At 32.1% G+C, this 10,662-nt stretch overlaps 1 protein-coding gene across 1 annotated transcript; it reads right to left on the reverse strand.

The window, feature by feature from the left end:
* Positions 1–8,689: 8,689 nt before the first annotated feature.
* LOC124372533 lies at positions 8,690–10,072 on the reverse strand. The gene is made up of 2 exons (XM_046830929.1): positions 9,429–10,072; positions 8,690–9,233 (listed from the first exon to the last, which is right to left on the reverse strand). Exons 1-2 carry the CDS (start codon positions 9,701–9,703, stop codon positions 8,690–8,692), a joined length of 819 nt encoding a protein of 272 aa, XP_046686885.1. The 5' UTR covers positions 9,704–10,072.
* Positions 10,073–10,662: the final 590 nt, after the last annotated feature.

Raw genomic sequence — 10,662 nt, forward strand, 5'->3', positions numbered from 1 at the left:
AGTTTCTACAGATGCGGCTGAACATTGTCTTGAGGTTGATGGTTGACAGATTGGAGGGGATTAAATGATTTGATTGAGATGATTGGATTGAAATAGGTGGTTCAGTGTTTTCAGATACTGGATTATTAACTGATGTCAAGGTTGGTTGGAGTGTTGTGGGATCAGGAACAATCTGGTTTACATCTTGGTCACAATGTAAAAAGATATGCATAGTCCTGGTATCACATCAATAATTTAGAGGATGGATTCCTGTGGCACGAAACGCAGCAACTCCAAGTTGAACAGTGGCAGCACGAGGCCAAGATAAATTTCAATAGATGGCCAAAATCGTCCCTTGAAATTTTGCCAGTACCACAACGAGATGTGACTAATTTGTTACAAAGCATCATCTTTAAAATAAGTTTTCAAAGGCTTTTGAATACTACACGCGTTCTAGGGGTTGTAGGTAGTGTGTAGTATGACTAGGCAGGACATAAGATAATGATGTCATTATCATAAGCCTTTTGCAACATATTGGGACAGTTCATGTGTGAGGCATGGCCATCTAAAATTAGCAAATGCCTATTCCAGGAGACTTTCTTGGGATGATAGATGAAGTGTTCAGAAAATCCTACCATTCCATGAACAGTTCACTATATTATGTACGCACTTTCTCTTCTCATTTTTTAAAACAGTTCCAGGGGGAGCATCTTTGATATATTGTGGTTTAGCGTAAACTCCCTTTAAAAATACAAAAAGGTGGTAGGAACTGTCCCTCTGCATTGCAGCAGCGCCATAATAGTTACAGTTTCTCCCTTTTCAGCACTTGTAAACGACGTGAACGTCTTTGCTTCCTTTTTGGGCAATAACTTTTCCAGGCTCATTATTAAGCTGCACTCCTATTTCGTCGCAGTTTCCAAATACAGTTGGGCTTATCTAAAAAGGTTGTTTTCTTTTAAGGTGGAAGTGAGAAGATTTGAAATAACTTTTTACTTCTTCCCTATTCATTTCCTTCTGTTCTTGCTCTACTAATGCCTTGAGCTTTTCTCACACTTAAATTAGGATGTCGCCGCATGGAATGACGAAAACCAAACTTTTCCAGCGGTTTTTATGGTCTTTGTTGAAGGTGTGTTTAATACCCAATGTTTCTGCTAAATTGTAAGCTAACATTCTAACATTCTTTTGTGTAGGTGCAAACCCTACAGATTGAAGTTTTATTATGTGCAAAGCCAATTTTTTCTCGGCTTCCAATCCTAGTTGGCCATCTGGACCCAAATTCCCGTTTTGCAAAATCATTCTTCTTCATTCGATGTCTTAATGTAGACTCTGGTATTTTAAACCTCTTGCTTGCTGCTCTTATTGATAATGATCCATTCTTTATTGCTGATACAGCTGATGATAGATCATCTTCTGTCCAGGATCCTTTGTTTGTTTTCCTCTTGTACACGTTAGGCATGTTAGCCTGTAAAAAATAAATAAATAATAGTCATCTTGGTAAATAATATGTTTTAATTTTTTTTTTTAAGTTGTTTTATTAATGGTAATATGCAATTCATATTAATAAAATAAATAAAGATTCATAATATACATTTAATGAATTTTCTAACGAATATGTAGATTCACAAATAGTTAATATTAATTATGAAATCCATGCGCAATGTCTCCTACCATTACATTAAATGGAATAAATGCGCAATCTCTCCTCAACATGAAATGCGCGTACTGTCCTAAATCGGTAGGAGAGGATTGCGCAGGCTTAAACTAAGATGGCCGAAGCGAGATTTGACCAACCACTATCTGTACAGTTTGCCTATGTCATTACCTCTCTAGAAAAAATGGTAAATACCGAATAATGTATCGTAGCATCGTACTGATTAAATTTCATGCATCCTGCAGACAAAATTCAGCCACTTACCTTTGAAATGAAAGTTGTAGGTTTAATATATATCACTAATAAACAGACTTAGCGTCTTGAACTTTTGACAGAACACTCAACTAATGAAGCGGATCGAGGCACTGAGGGACGCTGCGCGCGCACCCAACTCCAACCAGCTGGAACAAAGAGGGCGCAATCTCTCCTACCGCGCAATCTCTCCTCGCTTTACCTTAATACTCAATTAGTAGACAATTTAATAATAAAACTATAAACACTAACTCTGTCCAATCATATCAAGCAAAAATAGTTCATTGGGTCTTAGTATAGAGCACATTCAATGAAAATTAGAAGGATAATTTTAATACACTGAAAATGGTATTGGTTCACTAGAAAATTTCAAACTTCAAATACAGTTTTAATTTAGCGGATCTTCAACCACAAGAGATATTGTTGGAAACGCTGCATGTGTTTTTACTTAAGGGGATCCGCCACCATTTCAGTAATTTTTTTTATTTACTAAAAAATAATGGTTTTTTTCTCTCATTACTGATCCATTAGCATGTAAATAAAAATAATGCTACAAAAAATTATTTTTTTTTTCATTATTTATATTTTTTTGGTATAAAAAAATAGTTAAATGCGAAAAATGGAAATAACTTTTTTATTTTTTAAGATATTTAAAGAAACTTAATATTTTTTTATTCCCAATGAGATGCTCTATTTTTAATGGTATAAAAGACTATCATAGGACTAAAATTCTTAATTTTATAGATTTATTTGTAAAAACATAAAATTTTACCTCAAATTTGTGGAAAACAATATTTAATAAAATAAATACTTACTCACCTAGAAGGTTGTCTATACCATTAAAAATTAGTTCATGGTATAAGGGTGCTGAGGTAAAAATTTCAATAGTCTATGTCAAAAAAAACTCTTGAAGTTATTTTAAAAATTGTGTTAAAAAACTAAACTTTCGGAAATCGTCAACGAAAGTCTGTAAATACATAAATCTCTACTGAAACTCTCCTGCTCCATATGTAACACCTTCTACTATCTTCTTGTCTTCTGAAGCTATCTGTCTGCTTTTCAACAACTTCCTATACTTTTGATACTTTCCTGTAGCCCTCACATTCTTAGTGCGTAGCTGTTTAGAGTCTCTTTGCACTGAATATTTTTTGAAAGTATTTTGTTCCTGGGGAGATCTTGCAAGCCTGTTGTAGCTGTGTTATTGTGATGAAGTAACCTTGATTATAAATACAAATTGCTACAAATGTTTACTTATAGCATAATAATAGAACACATTCACTAGAACATAACCTCAAATCTGTCAACTGACCACAGTGTAAACACACAAATCAGAATCAGTCCACAAACATAGAGGTCATTAAATTTACATTTATAGGCCTGTGTTATAGTAATGTACACAATATGTGGATGTAATTTCAATATACATTTATATTATACATAATAAGAAACATATTATATGTATAAGTAATAAACATTTGTGTAATTTATAAAAATGTTTGAAAATGTAAAAAATATCTAAATTCGCTACTTTTCTTTTATTTAATTTTTTTAATGAAATATTGGTCAGGATGCCATAAAACTTCAAGAAAATATTTTAAACGAGATTTACTATAAGAATATGTAATAAAAAAATTGAAAAAATTAAAAAAATACCTATTGAAATGGTGGCGGATCCCCTTAAATTGAAGTACAAATGTTAAGATTTAATAATAAGATTATTTAAAAAAACTGAAAACTAATAGAAACACTATTTCTGCCTTACCACTAAAAAATGACATATTATTAATTTGTAACTATACTATAAAGATCTTTGTGCCCGGTTTTTCTCGATATTTGGGTTGGATAATGTTATGTAAACAGCAGACCCTTTAATGCTGATAAATATTTTGAATTAAAAGTTATATTCTATAAGAAACTGTTGATTCCCTGGGTTATGGATACTATCCATTGTATCTTATAAAAAGCATAAATATATTGAACTTATTTTAAACATGTGTATATATATATGTGTGTGTATATATACATATATTTTTATATATATATATATATATTACAGAGTGTCCCAGAACTCTCCGCCTATATTTTCGGTTATTGTTATTGGACTAAAGACAAACCAAAATATAATTTAAAACTTCCGAAAAGACAAAAATTACCCGAGTATTAAATTTTGAGGACGGCTTCTTGTAATAAGTTATAATTAACCAAATAATTTATAACTAAAAGGCCTAATTACAGAAAGTTTAATTTTAAAGGCTTTATTCTTAAAATGGATTAAAAAAATGTTTTAATTAATTGCTTTTAAAACGTTATATTATACAAAAGTCACGTTTAATATATTTTAGTTAGACACTATAATTACAAATCCAAAAATTCCAAGTTTAACAAAATTCTGTTCATAAATAATAATTTTATTTAAATAGGGCAGCTAATAAATCTATAAGCTTTTTATTTTGAAATGTACAAAAACCAAACTTTGGGCTAACTCTATTGACATGGTTTAAGATGTGCAGCCAAACTGACACTAGGAATATTGAACATAGATTGTTAAATATTGAACTAAAATTGTTTATCCAGCAGCAGAAATCGGTCTTTTAATTCAAAACTATTTCTAATGTGTTAAAAATAAAAAACTTATTACAAATCACCTGTAAATAAAGTTATTATTTTTGTAGATTATAAATATTTTCATTTCCTTATGTTTTAATCCAAAGAAACCTAAATGCAGGAATAGGTAAAGATATTACGACCCCAGTTCAACAATGTAGTGTAATAATCAGCTAATTAGAGCAGCTAAAATTAAAAACCTGATTGTTGTGGCTCACAAACAGTGCTGTCACATTATCACAGTGGGTTTTGTTTAGTACTCGGATTTTTAATTGCTGCATTATTACCCTTATTTTTCAATCGATTTTCTTAAACTTGATATCATTGGATTAGTAATTAAATTGTCTCATTAGAATGCAGTAAAATGTTACTTATTATAATATTGACAGGTACTATATATATTTTTTTTTTCAATAAACATTGAATCACAAAAAGTACTTGCTCCGCCGGGACTCGAATCTGGATCTGGATCCTCTCACATATATGTTTGTGTGTGTGTGTGTGTGTGTGTGTGTGTGTGTGTGTGTGTGTGTGTGTGTGTGTGTGTGTGTGTGTGTGTGTTTTATGGAAATACATGATATAATGTGTGTTATTCAACGTAAAATTTCTACTATGAGGCATTTTCTTCCTATACATTATGCGTATAATTTATACCAAACTATCCACTTTTAAAAATTCCTCTTCTCTCAATTTCTAAAAGACTTTGCAATAAATATGTTATATTCTTAATTAAATGTAATAATTATACCACTGTAATAATTAATTAAATAGTGGATTATAAAAATTTATATTCTTTCTGAATAATCAATAAAAATATTGAAAAAAATAAAAAGCAATTGGGTGCGTGTTAATTGTTTATATCTTTAAAATTAGACATCCCCCATAATTGTACGACTAACCGTAATATCGTAAAAGTGCGTATCCTTACATTATTCTTATAGGGCAAACTTAAATTCATTTGAATATAGCCGGTTATTAAGAACATTGTAATTCTTAACTCAGTTTACACAGTGCGGGTCCTTTCAGAATAAATTTAAGAAACTTAGGCCCTGCCCTAAATTTATTGTATACTTCTTACAACGAAATAAAAATGTTTTCTTACAAAATTTGTGGTCAGCTTTCTAGAAAGTATTTAGATCCAGATTGCTTTTAGTTATATTTTTTGTAATACAGTCATCTCACAGTATTTAAAAATATCGCCACAGTACTAAATGAAATTGAAATTGGTTGGGAGTTATACGTGGGAAGTAATTTTCCTGGGAGAAATTTAACTTTATTTTGAAATTAAAAGAAAAAAATAAACACGACTGGGACTAAATATACGGTTTTACACGTTTAATCAGACGCAATGAAGTAGCATTTATGTCACGTGCACACAACAGAAATCCCGAAATATTGCTGGTCTCGAACTAGGACAGTTCTGCTCCGACAGTTCTGCAGCGCTTCCATGTTTTCTGTGTCGATAGTTTGACAAGCAGAACTTGCAGAAAAGACTAGCTGCTCACCAGGTCGGCTTGGTTAGTGGGGGAGGGGGACAGGAAAGTGTATCATCAATGTGGGCTAAGCTGTGTTGTGCGTGCACCGTGTACCGCATTACAAGGTGGTCTTTTGTAACCAGACGTGACTATCCTTGCTGCTTCCACTTTATTACTCAGTTTTGTAGCTCATCTCGAATTATGGTTAATGTTTTATTCTCAGTTTTTCTTTTACTCCTCCCGTCTTCCATTCTAAAATGAATGTTATTCATTCCATACGTTGAATGAATTTACACCACTTTTATCAAAGCCAGAGTTCCCAGTAAGTATCTTATGAAGCAAAACATTGCATTAGTAATTTAACAATGACTTTAAGTTCACTGCGTCCAACACAATATGTTTTTTATCTCCCCCAACTTTGAAGGACACGGATCAAACATCAAACCATTTTTTATCCATTTATAAGATATTTTCATAATTGTTTTTAACATTACTTAAAATGAAGTATACTTCATACTTAAAATATTTTATCGTAATACATCATAATAACTAACAAATTCAAACTTTAGTATATTAATTAAATCGAACAATATTGCATTAATTTCATCACTAAAAGTACAAGCTATGAATGTGAACACTTAATTAACTTTATTACTCCACTTCTATTCTCCAAAATCCGAGGTAGTGATCTGACAATACAGAGGTATTATGATACAAAAGAATGAAGCCGTCACAGGATATAGATCAACTGCACGTGATCCAGTGGACTCTTTTAGATATTTTTTAAGCTCAATAAAAATATTAATGTATGTTTTTATGTATAAATGGGAGTGGGGAGGTTAAGAGTGTTTTTGGTTGTTAAACACTTTTATTTACTTTAAACCTATACATGAAACGATGCATAAAAATGTGTAACTCTTTGAACGTACAATTATTTGTCCTTTACATTGTGGAGTGTTAAACTCCTTAAAGAATCTCAACAGTGAGAGTTATTGTGTATTCGCTATTAAGAAAAATATTAAAAAGTGACAAGAATAAAAAACAAAAAATTAAGTACAGAGTTTTCCATAAGAAAAGATGACCACCATATTTGAGTCGACCAATTCCAAAACTCACTAACTCCACTTTCCTAAATTTTACAGGATGAGCAAAAAACTATAGTGGTTAAAGTATAACACTCAAAGTAATTATTTTATTGTTATGAATAATAAATCCTACTACTAATTGGTTAAACAGTAAGAAATTAAATGTATTTCTTTTGTTGAACTAGAAAACAACAGTTAAATATTGGAGTTAGAGAGTTTTGGAAATGGAGATTGGTATTAGACAGTTTTGTTGCAGTACGGTTTTGATTTAGGTAGTTTTGTTGCAACATTGTGTTTTAGGGCAACAAGGTTGGGTAAATATTATAAAACTTGTAATAATGAAAAAATATGTATTTAAATTAAACAATTTTGTATGCAATTAAACTTAAATACATTTTGTTGTTTTAAATTCATTTTTTACAATGCAAAGTTGCCCTCTAAGATTAAAACTTCATCCTCCATTGGATCTTCATGTTCATTAGGATCATCTTGATTAAGTTCCTGGTTTTCCCCATCATTGTTAGTAAATAGATCAGCGTAGTACCTAAGAAACTCCAGTTGATCCCATTGTTCCCCATAATGTTTTCGTAGAAGTGTTTGTACATCCTTAACTTTTGCAGGATTAACCTGAACAGAATTTGGTTTCATCTGGGGGTTTATGTTTCTCAGACTACAGCCTTTCTTGGCTATTCCTCTGGACGCTCCTATATCGTTTTTATAGGCTACTTCACCCCTTACTAATCCATTTCCTTTTTTGCCTCTTGTTAATATGAATCGTTTACAAGTGGAAAACTTAAAGTGCCATTGACCTGGCTTCTTTACTGTTGATCTGCATACTTCCATCCAGTTTTCAACATCAAAGTCCAAACCTAATCTATTGACCGTTCCACTTTCTCTAAAAATGTCAAAGTATGTGTTTGGATGGGTGATGCTTTCAACTTTTCTGACTTTTCTCTCTATTACCCCAAAAACTCTATCGGGTGGGATGTAAGAATGTCCTGGAACCGGATAGTGAATTACAATTGTCTTAATGTGCTGAGGTGCTTTAGTCAATAACCAGTTTAGTAAAGCTGTAATAAGAATGGTATTTTTATTTTGTCCTCCAGCACCATCTGCAAACAATCTAATTGTATGTACATTTTCTGGATAGACTGTTTCTGATAATCGATGGCGAAACACAAGAAGCTATTTCGCTTGAACCTTTCGCACCTTCCATTTCAGTCCAAGCATAAATGAAAGTGTTTTCAACTGTCTGCTTTGACAGAGAAGAACCGAGACACATTGTAAAATTATATACATAAAACTGTCGTAAGAAATAAGCAGCTTGATCAGTCAACTTAGGAAAAATTAGATTTTTTTGGCAGTCGAATGAAAACGTGATTGTCCCAGCCTCTTCAGATTGCAATAGCTCAAAAAACATCTTACCTCTTTTTTTGTGAACTTGTAATTCTATTTTCAGTTTCCCCTTTTCTTCAAAATCTACCACAGATAGAATCTTCTCTTTCAGCTTAAGACATTGAGAACACTGGTCTGTTGCTGGTGACCCAAACCCTACATTATAATTCTCTACAAATATTTTCCTAAAGTACTCATACTTGACTTTAAACTCATTTTCAGTAGTGTTGTTGTACGATTTCCACAGACTAGAGATACTTAAAATGACTTGCTAGGTACTGCCGTCTGGATTTCCCTCGGCAATAATGTGACTCTACAGGTTGTAGAGCCTCAATAAAGGTTTTTACTTTGGATAGTTTTTCCTCAGACTTTTTAGAACGATGGTCTCCACCTCGAAGTTCTTTTGGCGATTCGCCAGTTTGAAACACAAGACGGCACAATCTTTGTACTCTAAATTTTGAAATATTTAAAATATCTAAAAAAGCCTTTTGGCAAACTTTTACCAATTCACTTCCTCCTTCATTGCGGTATGATGGTATGAAATATTCAATAGCCATACCTCTTTCAGAAGAATGAGGACCTTGAAGCCGATGTCTTTTTGGAACTTTTCCTTTGGCGTACCTCAGTATAAATTGATCTTGGTCAATTTTATTGCAAGATTTGTAGAACCCCTGATGAAAACGTCTTATGTCCTGCATATTAAGACGGGAACAGTCATAACAGTGCTTGGATCCGTTAGCTCTTTCACGATGTCCACAAGTTGGAATATTTGGGAATCCTTGAGCGGAGTGTCTGAAACAAATCATATTCCGTAAGCTAATTAAATAACCAGTATTTAAAACAGAAATAAAATACAAGCCGATATCATAAAAACAATCAATGCTGTGAAAATGTTAGTGTACAGTTAAAGGGTTTTAGGTTATGTCATCATTGGATAAACATACAAATTTAATTATGTTGTCCTGTAATAAATATAGTTTAGCTTACCTCTTCTTTTTGTCCTTGGTTTTCTTCCAGTTATCTACTCTTCTTTTTCTCTTTCTCGTGGAATTGTCAGGCATTGGTTCAACATTACCGCTTTGTAATAAGGTTACCTCTGGATCAGCCATATTGTACAAAACAGAAATAACTAATGAAGTAAACAAACAATTTCCCAAGATGCACTGCTGTACAGTGTAGCCAATATATAAACACAAAATAATAACTATTTTGAAGGAACTGCCCACTTTCTGTTTGAAGAATATGTTGCCAATGACTATCATATGATTAGGAATTAGTCAGTTTTGTTGCAGTACTGCCTTGAAGTGTGCTAGTTGAAGCCTGGAGTTAGAGAGTTTTGAAACATTAATGGAGGAAGATGAATTAGCGAGTTTTATTTCAGTAAAGGGATTGGATTTAGAGAGTTTTGTTGCAGTTGCAGTTTTTTACATTGATATTTCCATAAGAATTAGAGAGTTTTGGAACAAGATCTTTTGCTACCTTATAAAACTCCCCAAATACTGCCAAATACTATAAAAACCTCAATTTCAAAAATTTTGGAGTTAGTGAGTTTTGGAATTGGTCGACTCATTTCTGAAATACACACTTTAAAAAGTGCAACATTTAAAGGGTAAAATTTCGATTTCCAAGATCACAAAGGTGGCCCATTGAAAAAAGACAGTATTTATTGCCCAACGGCTGAGGAACATCAACATGTTTTAATGATGAATTTTAATAATGAGAAACAACTATTTTTAACGTCGATTGTTATTTACCTGGTGGTGTTTCACTAGCAGTTGTCGTATTCCCATAAACAAGAGTTACTGGGAATTAAATCAGTTTCATATGTGCATAGCGAGAGATGGTTAAACAGTAATCTCATTCATACATCTCTTTCATTATCTCTTTAATAAACGTCAGCATGTAGCTGTACCAGAATCACCGACGACTGATTTATATATTTTAATGCAAATAAAATTACCGTTTCTTTTAAAACCCGATGCCAATTGATACCTACAAAAAAATATCAGGTCTGAATTATGTGGTAAATCCATCGGTAATTTAATGTTGTATATAAATAAAATATTAAATTTGTTTTACAATACTTTGGTAGAAATATAAATTAGTCTTTGTAAGTTATTTATTGTTACTTGTTGATTCAGGATGTTTGATACTCATTAATGGTGTATTTAAGTTCATATTATATAACATAAATTCATAAAATCGACAGTATGAAACAATA

This window comes from Homalodisca vitripennis, unplaced genomic scaffold (assembly GCF_021130785.1).
Source record: "Homalodisca vitripennis isolate AUS2020 unplaced genomic scaffold, UT_GWSS_2.1 ScUCBcl_3433;HRSCAF=8971, whole genome shotgun sequence".
Classification (NCBI taxonomy): domain Eukaryota; kingdom Metazoa; phylum Arthropoda; class Insecta; order Hemiptera; family Cicadellidae; genus Homalodisca; species Homalodisca vitripennis.

Coding starts and splice junctions, on each gene's coding strand:
- LOC124372533 (XM_046830929.1), bottom strand. CDS start 9,703: ATGATAGTCATTGGCAACATATTCTTCAAACAGAAAGTGGGCAGTTCC. Junction 9,234..9,428: donor ACCAAGGACAAAAAGAAGAG/GTAAGCTAAACT, acceptor GATTTGTTTCAG/ACACTCCGCTCAAGGATTCC.